Source organism: Lissotriton helveticus, chromosome 2_2, assembly GCF_964261635.1.
Source record: "Lissotriton helveticus chromosome 2_2, aLisHel1.1, whole genome shotgun sequence".
NCBI classification, from domain to species: domain Eukaryota; kingdom Metazoa; phylum Chordata; class Amphibia; order Caudata; family Salamandridae; genus Lissotriton; species Lissotriton helveticus.
The window spans coordinates 253982275-254006733 of record NC_136060.1 but is presented as its reverse complement, the minus strand read 5'-3'; the positions used below and the strand labels follow the sequence as shown (position 1 = coordinate 254006733).

Sequence of the window (24459 nt, the reverse complement as noted above, 5' to 3'; positions counted from 1 at the left end):
GGACATATACAACGTTCTAATAAGGCTACTCCTTGATCAACAAAAGCATATATCCCAAGCCTAGTGACAAGCAAAGCAACACAGTGACAGAAAATGTAGGACTACGACTCTGTAGTTCTTCGTTTTCCATGGAAGAGCCTAAACGCAGCATCTGCCTGGTCCCCAAAAAAGATGGTCACCATCAAATGGTATGTCGGCCAAAGCAGACTGGACAGCTTCAGAAAAACCCCAAAATGCCAACCAAGCCCTACACCTTAGCACCACTGTGGATGCCATGGCCCGACCCACAGAATCCGTCATGTCCATGTCACACCTTATGGTAAGCATAGCAGCCTGCTGACCATTTCTAATCAAGTTGCCTACCTCAGCACTGAGGGTATCCGGAAGAGATGGGCACATGTTTTGTAAAGAATCCCATAAAATCTAGGAAAAACGCCCCATCACATAAGACGTGTTTGTAGCTCACAAAGCTAAAGCAAATATGTTATTACCACAAGTATCACGACCCCTAGAATCATTACCCACCTGGGTCTTTGGAGTAGAATATACATCCTGAGAAGACATTGCAGCCATAGTCACTAGGCCACTAGTAGAAGGATGTCTATACAAACAAACTAGGTCCCCAGGTACAGGCAAATGCCTACATGAAATATCACGGTCCACTGACACCCCCGACTCAGGCTTGGCCCAAGCACCTAACAAAATGTCAAGTAGGGCCTCACTATACAGAAGAACAGGCTCTTCTCCAGTCTGTCCCTGGCAAAGGTGTTACGAACAAAGGGTCTGTACACCTCTGCACCATGGGCAGTGACACGTCTAAAACTGCAGCCACTTTCTTCAGTATGTCTGCAAAGTAGGAACTTGCCTTCGTGGCAAGACTAAGGGGGGGAAAGCAACCCAGAGGCTGGCGAAAAATCCAGCACACTAACTTCACAAAGAGCTGTAAGCCAGCTCTCCACCACCTGGAACATGCTGGAGTCGGAAATGGGCTGAAGTACTGCACCAGTCGATAGAGTTGGACCTCCCAACGTCTCTTCCTGAAAAGGGGCCACAAACTGTACAATCCCCTCAGGTTGCATAGCAGACTCCACATCCGATGCTGTATGACGCCGAAGTATGCCATCATGGGGTCGACTGGTGCCGCTGACGACAATGTCGGAATCGGTTGCTCAAAGATCGACCTCGTAGGCAAAGATCTTGAAGGACTTTGAGCCTGAGCCAAAGCGACGCCAGCCGACGGCGACCGGTGCTGATGCACGAGTTACTTACCTTCGGTAATGATATATCTGTAAGAAACAGTAGTTAGTATTAGATTCCTTACCTTAGACTAACCCCCAGGCGTCGGGCTGGATCTGGAAAAGTTTGCGTAGCAGTACCGCTACGCGTCGATAGGTGTCGTCTGCGGCTCCGGGTCCGTCGTCGGCGCCGGGATGATGTCATCAGAGTACTTAAACACCGCCCTTGCGCGCTGACGTCAGTTCTTATACACAGCTTTTCCGCGCCAGAAACGCAGAGCCATGATAAAAACCAACACTGGTGCCTTAAAAACTAGGGCCCTGAAATGGGATGACCTTAACCCTCGATATCGGTTCGCAGAACGTGGAGGATGGGTGGGGCGGTAAGAAATCTAATACTAACTACTGTTTCTTACAGATATATCGTTACCGAAGGTAAGTAACTTGTGCATCTGAAAGAAACAGGTTAGTATTAGATTCCTTACCTTAGAATAGATAGCCCAGCAATACCAACGCCTGGGGTGGGTCTGCGAACCAATGATCACACCAGAAAGTCCTGGAGAACGGAACGGCCGAAAAAGCCATCTCTCCGGACTTGGCTGTCCAGGCAGTAGTGTCTTGCGAACGTGTGCAGCGAGGCCCACGTACCTGCCTGACAGATGTCCTGCAAGGGGACCCAGGGCAGTAGTAGCCGTCGTGGAATGGGCACGTAGTCCCACAGGAGGCTCCTTTTTCGCCAGAGAGTAACAAGCCTTGATGCACAAGACGACCCATCGAGAAATGGTCTGTTTGTGCACCGCCCGTCCCTTCTTAGCGCCCACATAACCAACAAAGAGTTGGCCATCCACCCGGAACTGACGTGTGCGATCCAGATAATATGAGAGTGCACGTTTTGGGTCCAGACGGTGGAGCCTCTCTTCCTCTTTCGAGGGATGCGGAGGCGGAAAGAAGGTGGGCAAGGTGATGGCCTGCCCGATGTGGAGGGCTGTGACTACCTTGGGCAGGAAAGAGGGTCGCGTCCGCAACACAACTTTGTCCGGATGGACAGAAAGCAAGGGAGGTTGAGAAGAAAGAGCCTGGAGCTCACTCACTCTTATTATTATTATTATTATTATTATTAATTAAGCAGTTTTATAGCGCGCTCAATTACTCCGGAGTATCCTGGCGCGAAAAGAAAGGAATGGAAAAGAGTTGAACAGCAAAGCCCTGAACCGACCTAACAAACTAGACAGCCAATCTAAATAAATGGGTTTTTAGCGCTTTCTTAAAAGCCATGAAGACAGCAATACTACGCAGAGAAGCCGGGAGCGCATTCCAAGCGCGCGCGGCCTTCACTGCCACAGAGTGTCCACCCAACCGGACACGCCGAAAGCGCGGAACCTGCAGCAGATGTTGAGCTGCTGAACGCAATTCTCGATTGGGGGAGTACCGCACGAATCGTTTCATCAGGTAAGCGGGACCCCGCCCATTGATGGCCTTATGGGCCAGAGTCAAAATTTTAAAGGTGATCCTGTGCGGCAACGGGAGCCAATGCAGACCCACCAGGAAACTCCTAACGCTGATCCGCCTGGAGATATTACCCAGTAATCTGGCGGTAGCGTTCTGGATAATCTGGAGCCGCCCTATCAGGTAGGCCGGAGAGCCACTGAACAGAGCGTTGGCATAGTCCAGTCGCGAGAGAATTAAAGCTCTCGCGACTGACTCGCGTGCAGGGGCAGGCAAAAACGGAAAAAACTTTCTAAGAGACTTCAAGGTCCCAAAAGCAGCCTCCAGTAAGCCTCTTAATATGCCCCTCAAATCGAAGGTCTTCCCCAAACCAAACCCCAAGATTCTTGGCCAAGGTATTTGAGGTACTTGGGATGGAGAAGCCGTCCGGCCACAACAGGATCCTAAAATCAGGAGGGAACTGGCCGTAGAGCAGGATTTCGGTCTTGTCCTCATTACACTTCAATTGAGATGATGCTAACCAATTGAAAACAGAGGACAGACAGTTCTGGATCTGCTTTGTTTCCAGAGCCTCTCCAGGCCAGGTGAACAGCAGCTGTGTGTCATCAGCGTATGCTATAATTTTGGCACCCAAATGTTCGGCTAATTCAATCAGGGGGGTCAGATATATATTAAAAAGCAGAGGGCTCAAAGTCGAGCCCTGAGGGACCCCAGTCAAGAGAGGTCTAGCCGATGATGAATGAGGAGGGAGCCATACCTGTTGGGATCTTGCCGTCAGAAATGAGCTCAGCCAATCTAATGCAAGATCACTGACACCGATATCGGCGAGCCTGGCCAGGAGGTGTTGATGGGGTACCGTATCGAACGCGGCAGAGAGGTCCAATAAAATCAGAGCCGCTCTGCCGCCACCATCCAAACACTCCCTGACTGCCTCTGAGATTTCCACCAGGGCCGACTCCGTGCTGTGAGCAGCGCGGAACCCGGATTGGGCCTCGTGGAGAGCTCCGGATCTTTCCACAAACTCATTAAGCTGCTGGAAAGCCAATTTCTCACCAATTTTTGCCAGAGCAGGCAGCAACGAAATAGGCCGGTAGTTGGTCAGTACCGCAGGGTCGGCTCCGGCCTTTTTGAGCAAAGGCAGGAGTTTAGCTTGTTTCCACTCTGAAGGCAAACTGGCAGATTTAAAGGAAAGGCCGACTAAGTGGGTCACCTCCTGAACAACCACATCGGCAACCGCAGCCAACACTCTAGCTGGGCAAGGGTCAGATGGTGAACCCGATTTCAAAGATTTGATCACAGCAAGAGTGTCAGTAGTTGTAGGCAGGACAAACTCCGTCAACCTGGCCGATGGAACCCTCAGAGGGAGAAAGATATCAAGCGAGGCTGTTAAAGGACTGATGGCAACAAAATTAGATTGAATAGCAGCTATCTTGTCCTCAAAAAACCCGGACAGACTCTCGCACCAGTCTTTTGAAGCTGGAACTATCCGCTGCTCCGCGTGAGGGGCAAGAAAGCTATTCACAATCGAAAAAAACCTCTCGGCTGCTATTTTTGGCATTGGCGATTCGATTGGCGTAATAGATACCTTTGGCCTTTTTAATACAAGCATAATAATTTCTCTGTTCCTTACGTAGTATTTCCTTGGCCAAAGGGCAGTATGATTGACGCCAATCCCGCTCTAGTTTTTTGCAGGACTGTTTATGGACACGCAACTCCGGGGAAAACCAAGGTTTAGAGGGAGTGGCGCGCAGTCTGCCAACTCTCCCTTTGGAGGAGGCTGCAACCCCTGCCGCCATCCAATCATTGAAGGACGACACCGCTATGGTAAGGTCGCTTCCCATCGCGGGCCGGCTCTCGGTCAGGGTGGCCGCCAGAGTCTCATTATTAATTTTATTGGCACACAGTGTTTTGACCCTCTCATTGGAAGTACCCAAAGTTGACCAAGCAAATCTAATTAGCTGGTGGTCAGACCACGGCAGAGGTTCCGGGGCATCAATCTGGAGAGAAAAATTGGAGCAAATCACATCCAGGGTGTGCCCACCCGAGTGCGTGGGTAGGGAGACCCACTGAGACAAGTGCGCCATATCCAGAAAATCGAGCAAACCTTTACTCTCTGGAAGATGCGCTTCCTCAGTGTGAATGTTGAAGTCGCCCAAAAGTAGAAAGCTGGGAAATCTGAGGACACGGGGGGTAATAAGATCACTCAAAGCCGTAAGAAACGACCCAGCCGATCCCGGAGGCCTATATATTAGAGTGCCCCCAAGAGTAAAGTGAGGGGAAAGGACCACTGAGAAATTCATCCCTTCGCCCCCTTCAAGCATTACCGGGGGGTCAACATGAAGAGTTAGTGAGTCTCTGAGAATAATAGCAACACCTCCTCCTCTCCCCAGCGCTCTATCCCTCCTGTATATTTTATAGCCGCGGGGAACAGCTAACTCGACATCCGGAGCACTGGCCGCAGTGAGCCAGGTTTCCGTCACAAACAAAAAGTCGAGCGAGCTGTCCACAAGAAGCTCGAAAATATCTGCAGCATGCTTACACATCGAGCGCGCATTAACTAAGGCAGCCGAGAAAACATGGGAGGCCGGCTCCTGGGGAGAGGGGGCAGGGAGTGTTTCCACACAACAAAACCCACAGATCGAACAAGGGTTAAGCCATGGACGGTTCCCAGTGCCACCGCCAACATTCAGACACCCTACAGAACGCAAGGATAGCAACTGCTCTCTCGTGTACATAAATGTGTCGCCAAGCTCAGTCCGAGGCTGTAGGGCAGCCCGTCCTGCGTCCGTCACGGCCGAGGCGCGGACGGGCGCAGACGGGCTGACCTTTGGCTTACCTTCGGCGCGCCTAAGGCACGCCCGCCACGCGTGACCGCTGCGCGTCAGAAAAGGCATGATGTTTTTATAGGAGCGCGTCACTCCCCCGGCTAGACCGCTGCCACAGGTTCAGCCGGGGAGAGGACTCCTGGTAAGATGGCCGCCCGCCCTCCACACAAACGGCACACAGCCGCGATGGAACGGGGCCGGGTAGGCTCACCTCAACACACAGTAGAAGTCAGGTAGGTCTGACAACGAGCCCCAAAACGTTTTTACTAATTTTAAGCAGCCCCCAGCAGTGAGACAAACTGACTCGAAGAGCGAGTCCAAAGAATGTAAAATAAAACCAAAAGTCGCAATCACAGTTGGTTCAAGCGCAGAATAAAATTATTAAAAATTATCACAGATGCGTGCACAGACGAAAAGCGGTTCAGCATGAGCGCTGCCACCACCCACTCTCACTGCCCAGCTCTTTGTCCAGCAGCTGATTTTATAGGAGCGCGTCACTCCCCCAGCTAGACCGCTGCCACAGGTTCAGCCGGGGAGAGGACTCCTGGTAAGATGGCCGCCCGCCCTCCACACAAACGGCACACAGCCGCGATGGAACGGGGCCGGGTAGGCTCACCTCAACACACAGTAGAAGTCAGGTAGGTCTGACAACCAGCCCCAAAACGTTTTTACTAACGTTTTTACTCTCCAGGCAGAGGTGATGGCAACCAGGAATGCAGTCTTATTAGTAAGGAAACGAGGAGGGCAGTTATGAAGTGGCTCGAAAGGAGCGCACATCAGGTAAGTCAGAACAAGGTTCAAGTCCCACTGAGGCATCACGAAAGGAACAGGAGGAAACATATGAGTGATGCCCTTCAAAAACTTATTTACAACCGGGGACTTGAACAAAGAGGGCTGATTAGGGAGCCTTAAGAAGGCGGAAATGGCAGAGAGGTAGCCCTTTAGAGTGCCCAGAGCAGAGCCCTGCTGGGCAAGAGAAAGAAGAAAGAGGAGTATCTCTCAAAGAGGGGCAGAAAGGGGATCCACAGCCTTTGCTGTGCACCATGCCACAAATGTGTTCCACCTGCAGGCGTATACCGATTTTGTGGAGGGACGCCTGGCTGCCAGAATCACATTACAGACTTCAGGAGGCAAGTCAAATGGCCTCAACTGCCTACGCTCAATCTCCACGCATGTAAATGGAGACTGGACAGGTTTGGGTGGAGGACCGTCCCCTGCTGCTGCGACAGAAGGTCCTCCTGAAGAGGCAGACGAATCGGGGGATCGACTGACATGCTGAGTAGCTCGGGATACCAGCATTTTCGTGCCCAGTCCGAAGTCAAAAGGATGACTTGGGCCCGGTCGCGCCTTATCTTCTTTCAGCACTCTGGGCAACTCCACTCGCGACGAAAAGCGTCTCCGAGCGAGTGCCGCCTTGGAAAATCCAACGCGCAGTACTGATGACATTGCGCGTTCTCTTCTGTGGTGAATAGATCTAACTAAGGCTCTCCCCACTGCTGAAAGAGGTCTTGCACCACGTCCGAGTTCAGACGCCATTCGTGATCCATGCACCGACGGCTGAGTTTGTCCGCCCTGGCGTTCAGGGAACCTGCCAGGTGTTGAACCACCAGGGTCACGCCCTGATGTTTCAGCCACTGCCAGAGGCGCAGAGCCTCCTGGCAAAGGGTCCACGACCCCACCCCGCCCTGTTTGTTGCAGTACCACATGGCAGTGGTGTTGTCCGTGAACACCTGCACTACACTCCCCCGGACAGAGGGGATGAATGCCTTCAGTGCATGCCGGATCGCCCGCAGCTCCAGAAGGTTGATGTGGAGCCGAGACTCCGCCGGAGACCAGAGGCCTCTGATCTCCCCCTCTCCCATGTGCCCCCCCCAACCCTGGAGGGACGCGTCCGTCAAAACTACGTGCTCCGGTTGGGGTAAGGAGAGGGATCTGCCGCTGACCCCATTGCGGTCAGTGAGCAACCACTGCAACTGTCTTGCAGTGCCCTCCGAGATCAAGACATGGTCGGACAAGTTGCCCTGATGCTGGGCCCACTGAAACTTCAGGTCCCACTGCAGAGCCTGCATTCACCTCCAGAAGGATGCAGGAGGCGATCAGCCCCAGAAGCCGCAGCGTCAACCTGACCGAGACTCGGGATAAAGGCTGAAAGATCGGAATCAGAGGCTGAATATCCCAAACCCGCTGTTCGGAAGGATAAACCCGAAACTGCGCCAAGTCTAAAACCGCTCCGATGAAGAGGAGCTTCTGAGAGGGACACAGGTGCGACATCGGCACATTGATGGAGAACCCCAGCAAGTGCAGGAGGTCGGCCGTAGTCTGGAGGTGGCTGACGACTGTCTGGGGCGAGCCCGCCTTCAGTAACCAGTAGTCGAGGTAGGGGAAGACTAAATCCCCTAACCTGCGCAGATGAGCTGTGACCACTGCCATCACTTTCGTGAACACCCGTGGGGCGCTGGTAAGGCCGAAGGGGAGCACGGTAAACTGAAAGTACTCGTGACCTACCATGAACCGCAGGTAACGCTGGTGGGCCGGTAGGACGGGGATGTGGAAATAGGCGTCCTGCAAGTCCAACGCTACCATCCAGTCTCCTGGGTCTAGGGCAGCTAAGACCAGAGCCAAAGTCAGCATCTTGAACTTCTCCTTCCGGAGGAAGCCGTTGACGTTCCGGAGGTCAAAGATAGGGCGTAGGCCCCCTATGCCCTTATTGGGAACCAGAAAGTAGTGGGAGTAACAACCACACCCTACTTCTGGCCCAGGAACACGCTCGATGGCCCCCTTGGCCAAGGGGGCAGTACCTTCCTCTTGTAGAAGTTGCAAGTGATACCCCGACATGCGATGGTACTGCGGTGGCATGGCTGGAGGGGTCGCCTCGGAGGGGAGGGTGTAGCCCCTTCGGACTATTTGCAGCACCCACCTGTCCGATGTGATGGAGCGCCAGTGGAGGAGGTGATGGCGAACACTGCTCCCCACTGGCGTTAAATAGGCCTGAAAGCTCGGACTAGGAAGGCTTTGAGGCGGATGCTGCGGGGGTGGATGTGGACTGGCCGCGCCTTTGTCCCGTTACCGCCACAACGGTAACCACGTCCGCCACCGCGCTGAATGTTAGTCTGCAGCCCGTGGCTGGCAGGACATGTGGGAGCACCCCTTCCGTGGCCACAAAAACAGCGCTGGGCAGACGATTGCTGGCACGGGGCAGACAGGCCCAAGGACTTGTCCGTAGCCCTGGAGTCCTTAAAGCGTTCCAGCGCATGAGCTGCCTTGCCACGGAAGAGGTGGCTGCCATCGAACGGCATGTCCATGAGGGTGTTTTGGACATCGGCCGAAAAGTTGGCGGACCTCAGCCAGGCGTGGCGGCGAACCGCCAGACGTGGAAATCGCTCTTCCTAGCGAGTCCGTGGTATCCAGTCCACATCTGATAGAGTACCGCGCTGCGTCCCTTCCCTCTGCAAGGGCTTGAGCTAGTTTCGCCCGGGCTCCCTCCGGGCACTCAAGCAGCACGGCCGCAACCGTATCCCACAGAGAGTGGGTGTAACGGCCCAAGAGGCACGCGGTGTTGACTGATCACAACCCCAAACTAAGGGAGGAGAACATCTTCTTTCCGAACTGTTCATACCTCTTGGATTCCCGATCTGGTGGTGCCGTCGGGAATGCGGATTGGGAGGTAGAGGCCTAGATAACCAGACTCTCGGAGGTGGGGTGGGTGGACAAGAAACTAGGGTCGCCAGGGGCTGGGCGGTGGCGCCTAGCGACGTTCCTATCTACAGGAGGACCTGTAGTGGGCCTGGACCAAGTGCCCAACAGGACGTCTGTGAGAGCCTCATTAAACAGCAGTAGAGGCTCTGGGGAGCTTACCTGCGGTTTAAGGACCTCTGTGAGGATGTTGGACCTCACTGTTGCGACGGGGAGTTCAAGAGCCAAGGCCTTGGCTGCCCTCGTCAGCACCACACTATAAGCTGCCCCCTCCTCCGTAGCCACGGTAGGAGGGGAGACAAAACCAGTGTCTGGGGAGGTATCCAGGCCACTGGCGTCCCCTAGTTCCTGTGTCCAGTCCTCATATGACTGGCACTCATGTGCCAGAGGGTCCTCAGTCACCCTCGCCGTCCATGTCCTGAAATTCAGGGATAAAGGATGGACCCAGATCCTCGAAGAATTTTTCTTCGGACGGCGTTGAATGCGGCGTCGAGCGACGCCGGATCCGGACCGAGGGTTGGAGCAGGGACGTCGCCATCCAAGGACAGTGCCGGGGGTGACACCCTAGGGGTCGACGCCGGCGGGGTCGTAAGGTCGACCAGCGGCGACCCGGATCCGGAACTGGATCCGGTGGGGCCTTGCGGCGTCGGGACCGAAGTCGCCGACGAGGCCGGGAGACGCGGAAAAGTCTTGTGTACGGCTTCCTTAGCTGTCGAGGGGGAAAGAGCCATGGGAGATGGAGTCTCCACTCAGCAAAGTCCAAGAATGCCGTGACTTCAACCGTCCCTTACCTTTCAACTTCCCTTGAGAACGACGTCCTCCAGACCGGCTCCGGCTCTTAAATCGAACCTGTAAATGCTCTTCCCGGGACGACGAAGTCTAAGGCTAGGAAGCCTCCAAGGATTGCGATACACATGCTGCCATCAACTTCAAACACAGCTCCTTCAATGACTTCAGTTTTAGTTTCCTGCAGGAACCACAATTCTCAGCGTCGTGGTGCTCACTTAAACACCACATAAAGGTTTGAAATCTGCCGACATTAGACAAAAGCACACTGTCGCACCGACACCAACTGTTGAAGTAGGTCGATCAGAGGAACCGCTTCTCTGGATCTGCGTTAATGCACGGAAAGAAGCAAATGACTTCCGCACCCCAGAGGAAACTTATATGGCTCCGCAAACTTCATGACCGAAATCTACGTCATCGAAGAGCCGTACGACGCCATCCCCTAGCGCTAAGGGGTACTGCTGAAAGAGTTACAGATCCAGACTGGCGCCTGGGGAGAATTCAAAAGTTAAGGAATCTGTGGTTAGAGGTCTGTATGAGATGTCAGCATTTAGGGGAGCGGCGAGCACCAGAAAATCAGATCCTACTGACCTGAAAGAAGCAGATGGACGTGAAGAGTTGCAACTGCAAGAACAGAAGACCCATCAACTGACTTTGTGCCTATCCTGCTGGCCTGCCTGCTGACTTCGACATTTGCACCAAAACACAACTTGTCCAGCAGCTGCTGAGTCCCCAAAGCCCCGGAAACCTGCTAGTACTTCACCCAGGAACCAAGACCTCCTGTGAAGCAGTGGAGCTGCAGGCACCCCAGTGGACCTGCTTCCCTGCATCCTGCAGGCACCCCAAGACTCCTGAGAGGACTTTGTGACCGCAAAAACCCAATGTCAAAAACCCAATGTCAAAAGACATCACTGCATCCAATACTCCAAGCCAGAGTTGAAGTGGGCAAATGGTGCCATTGTTGTTCCCCAGCCCTTCAGAGACCGAGTCCACCGTGGTTTCACCCTTAGTGAACTCTCCAACATCGCCTGGAGCAAGGTCCTGTCTACCACGACTGTTCCCAGTAAGAAAACCCAATTCCTAGGGACACTTCTGCACCAGTCGCCTCTGGGCTGTGGAGAAGAGTGCCAAAGGTGTCCCTATGTCCCTAAGCATCGTGAGGCCAGAGGCCGGTGTTGGTTCAGCCCAACTGGCTCCCCAGTCAAAGACTGCATACTCTTTACACCGCGACCTATCCCCATAGAGTAAGACTGGGCACCCAATAATATTTTACACCCCTGCACCCGACCACCCTAGTGCCGCTGGTGGTGTTCTGCTGGTGCTGCCTTGGACCTTACCATCACTCAACCGAACTCCTGGAAACTGGTCCAGTAAGTCACTCTACTGTACCTGAATGCCACACTTGCTTTTATTTATTTTATTTATGTTCTTGTATAGCGCAGGACTCGACCCCCTGAGGGGTATCTCCGCGCTTGCGCTTTTACCAAAGAGCCTAACCATGATCATAGACTGTGAGGGAATCAGTAATTAATATTTTAAGAGGCCGAAAATAGATATGTTTTTAGGGTCTTCCTAAAAGACTGAAGGTTGGTGATTTGTTTCAAAGTAGGGGGGAGTGAGTTCCATAGGATGGGGCCTTTGTAAGAGAGAGCTCGACCACCCTGCCTAGCTTTCCTAATCCTTGGAACCTGGAGCAATTGCTGACTACTAGAATGCAAAGTGTGTTCGGGACTGTAAGGGTTGAATTTTTCATTCAAATACTTGGGTCCAGTGCCAAACAGACATTTATGTATTGTGCAGCAGATTTTGAATTTTACACGTTGCCTAACCGGCAACCAGTGGAGTTTGTCCAGGAGCGAACGTGAGGCAGTCCTTGGCTGGGCATTGAGAACAAGTCTTGCGGCAGTATTCTGGACCACTTGTAATCTTTGTAGTTGTTCCTCATTGGCCGAGATGAACAGGCCATTACAGTAGTCCAGCCTCCTGATTACCAACGTCTGGACAAGTGTTTTCCTATGGTTATCAGGTAGGAATGGAAAGACACGTCGTAGCAGTCCGATGACACGGAAACAAGATCCTGCAACTTGATTTGTATGTTCTTTAAACAAAAGTGCCTTATCGAGCCGCACACCGAGATTTTTTACGGTCTGTTTGGAGTTTGGTGCTGGTCCCAAATCCATGGGCCACCATTCTGGAGACCACAGAAGCGTGGCCTCCCCGAACAGCATGACCTCCGTCTTGCCTACGTTGCACTGGAGGCAGTTTAAGGCCATCCAGTCCGATATTTCCCTCATTCCGTCCGCAAAGGATTTTTGTATTGCGGGCGTGAGGGTTTGAAAGGGGAATAGAAGCTGAGTGTCGTCAGCATACGACACCGGGGTGAACCCATGTGCTCTTACAATGTCTGCCAAGGGGGCCACATACACATTGAAAAGTGTGGGGCTTAGACATGAGCCCTGTGGCACTCCCTTGGTGAGCTCCCTTGAGATGGAATGATGGGAGCCCAATCTGACTCCTTGTAGGCGGCCCGAGAGAAAGCTCTCCAGCCAGGACAGAGCCACACCTCCTATGCCCACCTCCCTCAGACGACCGAGAAGTATCTCATGTGACACCGTGTCAAAGGCAGCGGATAAATCTAACAGCACCAGAATCATGGAACTCCCTCCATCCAGTGACATCCTGATGTTATCGGTCACTGAGAGGATGGCAGACTAGGTGCTGTGATTGGGCCTAAACCCGGATTGAGAAAAGTCTAGACCCTCCGCTGCCTCGATGTACTTAGACAGATGGGTGTTTACATGTCTCTCGGTCATTTTGCTAAGGTAAGGCAGGAGGGAGATGGGTCGGAGGTTTGAAAGGTCTGTCCATGGAAGTGCCGCGTTCTTTCGGATAGGGTTCACCACCGCTTTTTTCCACTCCGTGGGCACATGTCCTGCCCTGAGAGAATGGTTTATTACTGCTTGGATGTGAGGTCCAAGCAGAGTGCTCAGGGAGGCAACCATTTTGGCGGGCAAGAAATCATCGGGAGACCCCGATTTTATGTGACTAATAAGGGAAGGAAGATCTAAGTCACTGACTGCTGGAAATGTCATAAGTGAAATATCTCCATGTATGGGCAGAGTAGAGGGGATAGAGATGTTACTCTTTTGGCTGGGAGCCCTCATGATTTTATCATAAATCAGATTGATTTTATTTTCAAAAAACAAAGAAATTTCATCACATAGGGATTGGGAAAAATCATCTGGGCTTTCACATGCTACTGGTTTTACAAACGCCTGTAGTATTTTATATAGTTCCTTGGAGGAATTGCCCGCCTCTGCGAGTTGCTGAGTGAGGCTGTTCTTCCGTGCCAGTTTGATATTTTTATAGTAATTAGACTGGGCTTCATGATGTGCTTTCTTAGTTTCCTCTGTTCGCGTTTTCCTCCATTTCTTTTCTATCTTCCTACACCCCTGCTTCTCTATTCTGAGTGCTTTGGTATACCATACTTCCTGCTTGGAGGTAGGGTATTGTTTATGTAGCTTCAGAGGGGCTAGTCTATCAATTGCCACTGTGAGAGAGTTGTTAAATTTGGATAATGCAGACTCTACATTATCCTTTTCTATGCCCCCATAGGATAGCATTGCAGCTTCACTACCTCCTAGAATTGCACATTGGGATTGCTAGAACAAACCTCTGTCCATTCATAAGGGAACCCCTGGACTCTTTGCACAATATTTTGATACATCATATAAGGTGTGAGCTTCCTACACCCACTAATGCAGCCACATCTAAAACCTCTAAGCTAACTTCCACCAATCTCCATTTTTTCTTCAGTGTCATAGTGTATCCTTCACTGACCCACTTGCCAAATCCCCACCCACATTATGGAAAAGACCACTACTTGCAGTGAATGCCACTATCAATCTCAGTTGAAACTTTCCTTCTAAGCTCATACACACATGAATAGATACACAGGAATGGCTACCTGGCTTGGGTCAGGGTCCAAACTCTAAACCAACCTGATCTACTCATCACACCAGAGTCTGGAGCGCAAAGTCCATGCCTGGTGCTAGGGGCGTTGATGCACAGAGCCCAGGAAATTCAGGGTGGGAGACCTATCTCCAGTAGAGGGCCTGGCGAAATGCAACCTAGCAGGTCAAAAACATGAATATATAAAGGGCAAGAGAGCTTAGCAAACATGAAGTACAAATGATTACAGGGTGAAGCACAAAACACAAGCCCAAGAATATTCTATTACCCAACCCACGCACACCCACTCCGTAGAAGTGTTTTTTGATTTTACCTTCAATTTTTTTGCTATCCAGTCCCAGTGGCTTATATTTTTGCTTCCACAAAGCCATCCCTTTCAGCTCACTCAAGTGATACAATAATGCCTCCGAACCACTGCAAAAGCACAAAAGAAATCCATAATAGATATTTCTTCACCATGTCATCTAATTATGTGTGTTCATTTATTTATTCAATAGTAGTGCAATGAAAACAAATATACGTTTACCGTTATTATTAAATCAAGTTAGATACTGCATTCTGGGTTGCCAGGTGGGAGGTTTCCAAGTAATGGGGTAGAGGTACTTTAATGACACATTGGGGCTGGATTAGGGCTGGCTTAGACACTTAACTTATTGCAATTAGCAGCAAGAACAAGATGAGAAATCCCTGCCTTAGAAATCTACACTCAAAGACATCTGGTGACTCTTGCGAGGGGGGATACAACATTTATACTCATGTTACAGGTGATGCATTGTGCCAATACATATGATTTTACAAAAATGATAAAGTGTACTTCTTTAGTATTTCATGACTTCTAAGACGTTTATAGTTGTCAGTGTGTATACTTATCAAACTTCTATAGTTGGTAATAAACATACGCAGTGGTATGTAGTAAAATATGCTACCCATTCATTATAACATATTGTCAGTATTGTAATTTTACAATATGTTGTATTACGTGAAGGAAAAAGATTAATAAAAAAATGTTGAATCAAATTTCAATGTAAGAAAAAAATTATTCACAACTAAGAAATGCTTGAAAGTAATTACTTAATTTGATTAACTATGCATGCAAATAGGAATAATGTGCTTTTCAGCTGAAACACATTAAGAAGAAAAGAAACATTCTTTAAATTAATTTAAACACCTTTTATTTTCTGCTGCACTCTATTAAGGATAGCTCCCTAGATTCTACATCTGTGCTGTGCCAAATTTGATCAAAGCCACTGAACTCGAGTCCCAATAAGGGTTCTGCCTCGCCCCCGCAACAAACAGACTCTCTCTCTCTCCTCCAGTTGCCGGACGCCGACTACAATCTGGGAAGCCAGGTCCACCAGTTTTCCTCCCCGGACTGGCCCTTTAACTTTCCAGAGGACGAGGAAGACCACGCCCCCAAGAGGACGGACAACTGCAGTCTATGGCAGCATAAGAAGGAAGAGGCCGGCGAGAGGTGTGTCATCGTCCAGAAGGAGGAAGCTGAGGAGACCTGGATGACTGAAGACGCGAGAGGAGCTGGAAACCATAAGCCCGGAAACCCCACAGAACATCTGGAGGACGATGCGCCCTGCCACGGCCCTGGAGGGACGTGGCTACAACAGGTGCTTGCCAGGATTCAAGGAGTTAGGAGTGGGGAGGGGAAACTTGGTTCTACCGGTGAGGTTGGGAATCGAGTGAGGGTGGGCGGAGCTGTTCTGGGAGGCCCTGCACCTTGATTCTTCCACCTCTCTGCCCTGGTGTCGGTTCTTCCTACCCCTCTCACACAATAAGTTGTACTCGGGTGCGTGTCCCTCACTCTCCGTTCCCCTAGCTGGTTAAAACCCAGCCCTAATATTGGTTCCTTTCTTTTATTTATTGGCCCGAGTGGAAAGCAGAGGAGAAGCATAACCCCTGAAGAGGAAGCCATTGAACTACCTCCTTGAAAGTGCTAATTCCCTACCTATCTACCTACCTACTTACTTGAATGAAAAATAAAGTACACTAAAGCAGCAAAGAACCGTGTTGTGTCAGTTTCGTCCCTTCTGCTACCGACACGTGGTGGAGAATGCAGGCATAAGGAGACCATTGTGAGCCCAAAATGGAGGCCCTGATCCAACACATTGTGGAGGCCAGAAAAAGCTCGAGTGGGCGGTAGATAGACAAATGTCCTCTGCCCAGGCAGATAGACATGCTAAAGGAGATGATGAAAGGCCAGTTGGAGGCTTTACAGAAAGCGGGCAAGGAACCGACCCAGGGTGGTAAAGGACTCAAAAGCTCGGAAGGAGTTACCCCTCCGCCCCCACCGTATCCTTGGAGAAGTATATCCCTGGGGAGGACCCAGATGCTTTTCGGTTGAACTTTGAGAGAGCCGCAAGAGCATCAGGGTGGCCTGTAGCCAAATGGCCTTTCTTTTTTGGCCCAAGTGCTGACAGGAGAGGCCCATGCGGCCTACCAAGTGGCCAATTCAGGGGGAGTGACACCTTATGAAGAAGTGAAAGAGATCATCCTAGATCACCTAGGTATGGATGCCGAAACTTACAGAATGCCGGTCAGGAAAGAGAAGGGGGCTCCTGGGGATAACCCAAAAACTCCGTATTTGAAACTTAAACTGGCCGTGGATAAATGGCTGAAACCCACAGATCGGAGTAAGGAAGAGATTATGAACTGCAATTAATTGAAGCACTCCCGTATCCAACCCAGCATTGGCTCAGGCAACATGCGAACCTGACACCCGAACAGGCAGTAGACATGCCTGCATCCTTTTCACGTGCCCAACCCTGTGGGTCCTTTTGGGAAACAGAAAACCCCCCATGAAGCATACCAACCCCGAGAAAACCCCTACGCCCCATAAAAGAACCAGAGAGAACCAGGATACCAAAACTCGATACATCGACTCCAAGTGGGCCGCAGTGTTTTTATTGCAGTGATTGGGGTCACATCGCTCGGGCCTGCCCCAGAAAAAGGACAGAGGAACCCAATGGATGTGAGCTACGTCCCGAGGAACCTGATGTACACTGAGGAAATGGGAGCTTGTTTTTATGTAAGTCTGTCGCTTAACGGGGATCCCTTCACTGCCCTACTTGATTCTGGCTGCAGACAATCAGTGATCAGAACAGAACTAGTCAGACCTGAACAACACCTCCGGGGGACGAGTAAGCACATGGTACATCCATGGGGACATCAAAGCATATCCTACAGCACGAGTTCCTCTCAAGTGCCCGGGGTGGGAGGGCGGGGGGGGGGGGGGCTTTCAGTAGTAACCGTTTGGATTCTTTCTACCCTCCTAATCTAATCCTAAAATAATCCTCGGTACAGATAACCCCAAATTTATGTCCCTATTTCTAGGCAAGGTACGGGAGGGACGAACCAAGGCTACCCATACCAAAACAAGTGTCTCAAGGGCACTATTTACACAGGAACCCTGGCAGAACGATAGGGATTTCAAGTGGGCACAAACTAATGACCCTACCGTAGCGGGGGCTTGGCAACAAGCCTGCACACCACTTGCCACTCCGACCCTCATATATCCCTCCTTCCAGCAAGTCATGGGTCTAGTCTATCGGATTGAGGCGATCAATGAAGAACCAGAGTTATTGGTACCCCGGGATTTCCGCCAGCAGATTTTGTCTTATGCCCATTACGCGCCGCGTCTAATCAATGTCCCCTTTCCCTTACAGACTGTGCGGACCTCTGTAGCGGCGCTCCCCTTTCTTTCCCGAATCACGACCGATACAGTGAAACTCACATGAGTATTCTGGGTCGCGATGACACGGTATTTAATTTTTTATACCCTCTGTCACGAATTAATGCTGTTTCCTCCGTTTTATGTACCTGGTTTTTCTAGTAACTTGCTGACCTACACGGCGGCCTCATTGTTCTATGCGAACTAAGTCACGATATCGCCCAGATATTATGTGAGTGCTAAGATGTTTATGAATTATTACTTTTCGTGAATTTAATTCCCATATAGATGTTCGATAACTTTACACACGTCCGTTCTGCTTATTTATTGTTGCGGTGTACAGTGTGTTCTCCTCGGATTGGAGCCGGCTGGCCCAAACCTTCATGCCTTTTCCCATGGTATACGGCCTTTCGGTGTTTCTTATTCCAATTTTAATTCTCCTTGTTTGTTTAAGTGTATCACTCACCACACTTCATTTTTATAGATAACCCTGCCCCTCCACACCTCCCACGTCCTGATACCTAATTTCCAGTTGGGGTCGAAACGTCGACAAACCTAAACCCCTACCAGCTTGCGCAACTAGCATTCAAGATATCCATACAAGCGCATGGAGCATGGTTTTGTTCTAATTATGCTATGAACATTAATGGTCCCTGTTGTAGCTGGCTCTATGGTGAAGCCAGGGCAGATTATCCTATTTATTTTTGAATTTAGGACTAGCATTGTTCACAGTATAAAACCTGCACATCCTTTTACCCACCTACTCCCCTATCCCACTCCTCCACTCCCTGGGGTACTTATGTAATTGTATGACTAAAATGTAATGTATATATGACGCATTGCACCCATGTGCACCTTGTGATTAAATAATATAAGCCAAGCAGCAAGCTGCTGTAGGCCAGACTGTTCTTAAAACTCTCTTTCAAACTACTGCAACCGATATAGGTGACCACCGCTAGGGGGGAGATACTGCTGTATAGTCTATGCTAAGTGTGAGATCTCCAGCTCATATGCCTCGAACGGAAAATGCTACTTACCAGTATGCATCTGTTCTTGGCATGTAGAGCTGCAGATTCTCACACGCCCACCCACCTCCCCGGGAGCTGCATCTGTTCCAGTTTCTATCTTAATTATATATACATACATGGACATCTTTCTTCTTTCTACTCACTCCATCATTTCCCATCATGGCGAAAAACAATCTAAGTATGGAGTCGATGCCCATGCGCACTATCGTCCAAGGGAGGAGTCACCTATCGCGTGACTACAAAGACTTCTTCCAAGACAACAACAACGTGCAAGCATCCGAGCCAAACACCAGATGGCGATCTAATGTTAAGTGTGAGATCTGCAGCTCATATGCCTCAAACCCCCAGCAGTACCTTTACAGTCTTTACCAATAGTTGGGAAACCCTTTGAGACAGTCGGCATGGACCTCATTGGCCCATTAACCCAGTCCACGAGGGGGTTCCAGTACGTCCTCGTCGATTACTGCACCCGCTTTCCCGAGGCTTTTCCTTTAAGAGCCCCCACCACCACTAACATCGCAGACAAACTCCTTGAATATTTATCCCGGGTAGGATTTCCCCAACAAATCCTTACAGACCAGGGCACCCTCTATATATCTAGGTTCTGTCACAGGTCTTCCGGTTGTTGGACGTGAGACACATAAAAACCTCGGTCTATCATCCGCAGACCGATGGCCTTGTGGAGAGATACAACGGGACGTTGAAGCTTACCTTGAAAAAAAGATGCTGATAGAGGAAGGGAAGCACAGGACTGTTCATCCTTCGAGATGTTATAGGGCAGGCAACCCCGGATTGGGAATGACCTAGGAAGCCTGGTAGAAGGAGTCCAATGGTACCACCAAGCTTCTCAAATATACCCAACATCTTAAATCCAGGTTAAGGAAGCTGCGGGAACTGGCGCATGCTAACCTGGAGAAAAGCCAGACCCAACAAAATCGTTACTACGAAAAGGGAAAAAAGTGGAAATCTCTACAAGTAAGCGACTGGGCCCTGGTACTCCCACCCAGCTCGTTAGCCAAAGTCCAGAGTGAATGGAAGGGACCCTATAACGTAGTGGATACTGTCTGTAACACCACCTACCGGCTCCAAATGGGGCCCAACCGGTTGCAGACGTTCCACATTAACCTTCTAAAAAAATGGTTGGGCTCTCTGCCTACCACCAACCAGCTTGCCCTTGTTCCGAATGGAGAATTATGCACCCTAGAACACCTTGTAGTTAATGAACATTTGACAAGGGAACAGCAGGAATCCCTGTTAGACACTCAAGAGGAATATGCACCCCTCTTTTCTGACCTCCCGGGTAAAACCTCTCTGGTGGAACACCGTATCTAAACCCCTCCCGAGAAGGTGGTACCCTTACGGCCTTACAGGATACTGGCCGCCCGAAGGGAGGCGATATCCGCAGAAATTAAAAATATGCTGAAGATTGGAGTAATACGCCCCTCTCAGAGCAACTGGTCTTCGCCCATAGTCTTAGTACTCAAACCAGATGGCAGTGTCAGGTTCTGTATTGACTTCTGACACGTGAATTCCATCTTCAAACTGGATGCCTAACCCTTACCCAGTGTTGATGAGCTCATAGAAAGGCTGGGGTACGCCAAATAAATTTCCACCTTAGACCTGACCAAGGGGTACTGGCAGGTTCCCTTACGTAACACTGATCAAAAGAAAACAGCATTTACCGCTCCGGACGGTCTTTTTGAATTTACGATATTGCCCTTTGGCCTTCACGGCGCCCCCGCCACGCCACATTCTAGAGGCTTATGAATAGAGTCTGGTACTCACATCATGCATACACCTCAGCCTATCTGGATGCCATCATCATCTTCAGCCCAACATGGGAGAAATACCTAGAACATTGTCATCTTATATTCCGTGAGTTAGGAAGGGCAGGGCCCGCATGGGGTTTTCCAAGGTAAAATACCTGGGGTACTTACTAGGAAATTGGTGCATCGAGCCACAAAAAGAAGAGAACAAAGCTATCACTGAGGCTCTGCTCCCATCACAAAAAAAGAAGTTAAGGCGTTTCTGGGTCTGTTAGGATACTACAGGAGATTCATCCCTCGGTACTCCGACGTAGCTGCCCCTCTCACGGACCTGTTGAAATAAGGGACCCCAAAACCCTCCTAATATCCCCCCGTTCATCATCAGTCATAGCAGCATTTCAAAATCTGAAGGACGCCATCACCCAGAGCCCTGTCCTCATGTCACCGGACCACACACGCCCCTTCATACTACAGACAGACGCCTCTGATAATGGTATTGGGGCGGTTCTCTCCCAGGTCTCTGAGGATGGATAGGAGCATCCCGTCCTGTTTGTCAGCCAGAAGCTCTTCCCTAGAGAACAACACTATCCTGTCCTTGAGAAGGAGTGTACGGCTGTCAAATGGGCCATCGAGAAGTTGAGATACTATTTGGAGGGAAACAGGTTCACACTTTATACTGACCACGCCCCACTTGTGTGGATGAGCAGGAACAAAGGGAACAATCCACTGGTGATGCGTTGGTTTCTCTCTTTACAGCCCTTTGCCTTTGACGTGCGCCATAGAAAAGGTGCTCTCAATTCTAATGCGGATTTTCTGTCCTGGTTCCCATTCAGCCATGAGGGGGAAGACACTGGGGGTGGGATGTGTCGGAAGTCACTGACTTCAAATCCGGATAAGGGTTCTGCCTCGCCCCCGCAACAAACAGACTCTCTCTCTTTCCTCCAGTTGCAGGACGCCGACTTCAACCTGGGTAGCCATGTCCACCAGTTTTCCTCCCCGGACTGGCACTTTCCCGAGGACGAGGTAGACCACACCCCCAAGAGGACGGACTGCAGTCTATGGCAGCATAAGAAGGAAGAGGCCGGCGAAAGGTGTGTCATCGACCGGAAGGAGGAAGCTCAGGAGACCCGGACGACTAAAGACGCAAGAGGAGCTGGAAACCAGAAGCCCGGAAACCCCACAGAACGACCGGAGAACGCTGCGCCCTGCCACGGACCTGGAGGGCCGTGGCTACAACAGGTGCGTGCCAGGATTAGGGGAGTGGGGAGAGGAAACTTGGGTCTACCGGTGAGGTCAGAAATCAAGCGAGGGTGGGCTGAGCTGTTCTGGGAGGCCCTGCACCTTGATTCTTCCACCTCTCTGCCCTGGTGTCGGTTCTTCCTACCCCTCCCACACACTACGTTGTACTTGGGTGCATGTCCTTCACTCCCTGTTCCCCTATCTGCTTAAAACCTGGCCCTAATATTGGTTCCTTTATTTTATTTATTGGCCCAGAGTGGAAAGCAGAGGAGAGTGAGCGCCAAGGAGGAGACGCATATCCCCAGAAGAGGGCACCATTGGACTACCTCCGTGAAAGTGCTAATTCCCTACCTACCTACCTACTTACTTGAATCAAAAATAAAGTACACTAAAGAAGCAAAGTACCGTGTTGTGTCCGTTTGGTCCCTTCTGCTACCGACACTCCACTACTGGTAATGAAGCAGCTGGAATTCCATCACTAGCTCATTACTGCACAGGACTAATCGCACTGCAGCACCCCATCAAATACAAAAGAGATCTTTGTCAAATAGAAGATGAGAGGCTGAGACCTGGGCTGCAAGGAGGAATAATGAACGACAGAAAACAACAGTGAGGGCATGGGAAAAAAGGTGAGATTCCTGGTGGCAATCAGACCTAGGACCCTCAAACACTCCCTCCGACCACGATATAAACCTCAGAATCATTACTGACAACAAGCTCACCATAAAATCACAGATCAATGCCGTCTCCTCTGCCTGCTTCCTCAATCTACACATGCTACGTAAGATCTTCAAGTGGCTACCCCTACACATGAGACACACCGTGACACAAGCCCTCATCCGACTGGACTACGGCAACGCCCTCCACGTAGTAGTCACAGCACACATCCTACAGAGACTTTAAACCATACAGAATACTGCAGCCAGACTCATCATTGGCCTTCCCTGACAAACCCACATCACATCCCACCTCAGGCAACTCCACTGGCTTCCCATACAGAAGAGATGCCAATGCAAGCTGCTGACCCATACACAAAAGGCTCTACACAACCAAGGACCTGCCTGCACTTCCACCAACAGTCTAGAAAACTATGCTCCACCTCAGTTTCACTTGCTATACTCCTTGCATCCACTGAAGCAGAAGTGGAGGACACTCCTCCTCCCACATCACTGCATAGACCGGGAACAGCCTCCTCACACCACTCCCGACCATCACCTCACTTCCGGGATTCCGAATGGCCCTCAAAACCTGGCTGTTCGAATATGCCTATGGAACCTGCAAGCATCTGGATACACTATCGGGCGATTAGCCGCACTTTATAAATCCTGATTGATTGATATCAGATGGATGCACCCTGGGCAATGAATAAAAAAAAACTAAAAACAGACCAGAGGATGAGCACAGACTAAAGGGATGAGGAAATGAGGAACTTCGCAGGAAAACGTGGGAAGGTAAATGAGATTATCCAAGTGCAGCAGCAGCAGGAGATTTTTAGCAGGTTGTGTCAGGAAAAGGCACTATGCCATCACAAACAGAGTGAAGAAGCACTATTGGCCTACCACAGTTGAGTATACCCAATTAATGGTTGTTCTGCTTTTCTGTAATCCACTTTTCCTTTTTGCTCCCTTTTGTTACAGTGCCTTAGAACCTGTAACATTTCAAAAACTTACTTTATTATACATTTTATTTTTCCAATCATTATCTTGTAATTAGCATGATCACTGTACTGTACCAGATTAGGAAAATGTGGGCGAGTCAATTCGTAATTCTTAAGTTAGCTGTGCCTGATCTCTGGCACATTTACAACAGTTTTGTGCCTAGATGTAAACTGTGGTTTTTATGAAGAATCCGGAGCTCACTCTTGACAGATTGGCTCTGCATTAATGTCTGCCTTAAAAACATATGCAACTGCAGTGACAAAAAGACGACAGTTGGTAAATATCCAAGACAAAATTTCCAAACCAAGTTAGCTATGATCAATGGATATCAATCAAAAAATCTAATGTGCATATTTTGTACACTTAAAGCAGTTTTTGAAATTGAGAAATTTACACAAACCCGAAGCAGTGCATCTCGAAAATCTATACTGGGGAGCAGGAGTGAATTTTGTTTTGGTAATAAAACTAGCAATTTCCCTCAGTTCAAAACGGATACTTTTTAGAAAAATACTTTCATTCCGAACACAATCCTTGGCCATGGAGTGGAAAGTGACCTACACTCACTGTTGTAGGTTCAAGTAGAATAAAGATGTGTATCTGAAGTAGTGGTTGCTCCCTCTGTATTGTCTTTTTTCTGCTGTCGTCTTCTCTATCTTTTTAGGTAAATAATACTCCCTCTGACTCTTCTCTATTGCCCAGTCCACACGTTCTTTTCCACATCCTGATCATTTGTATTCTGTTTCACCTCCCTGCTGGTGCGTCATGATGTGCTTTTAATGATTAGTTTACCGTTACATGGTTGCTTACTTTGGTTACATATAACAATACCATGCATATACTTTGGTTATATGTAACAAATACTATGCATTCTACTGTTCTGCGAGGGGATACCTGTAGCTTTTACCAAGGACGCTGTAAAATACTTTTTCCTTAGGACTTCTGCTCGTTCCCAGCGTTGGGAAAAGTTGAAACACAGCAGCAAAGCCCTTCCTCCTATTATAACCTCAATCTTTCTTCTTGCAGGGGTAGCAAGGAGCTATCTGTCCAAGCTTCAAAAAGCAGCCTTTTATACATGTATATATGTGGTATTTGTTTGGTGTAAACATAGTTGAAAGACATAGGGATGGGGTGC

The 24459-nt window shown here is 49.9% G+C and overlaps 1 protein-coding gene across 1 annotated transcript in view; it reads right to left on the bottom strand.

Moving 5' to 3' along the window:
* The window catches only part of ANAPC4 (anaphase promoting complex subunit 4), a 355563-nt gene that overhangs the window by 215257 nt on the left and 115847 nt on the right, over positions 1–24459 (bottom strand). The window contains exon 14 of the mRNA XM_078678375.1: positions 14271–14371. Within this exon, the coding sequence (XP_078534501.1) occupies positions 14271–14371 (101 nt within the window). The remainder of the gene's footprint in view (positions 1–14270; positions 14372–24459) is intronic.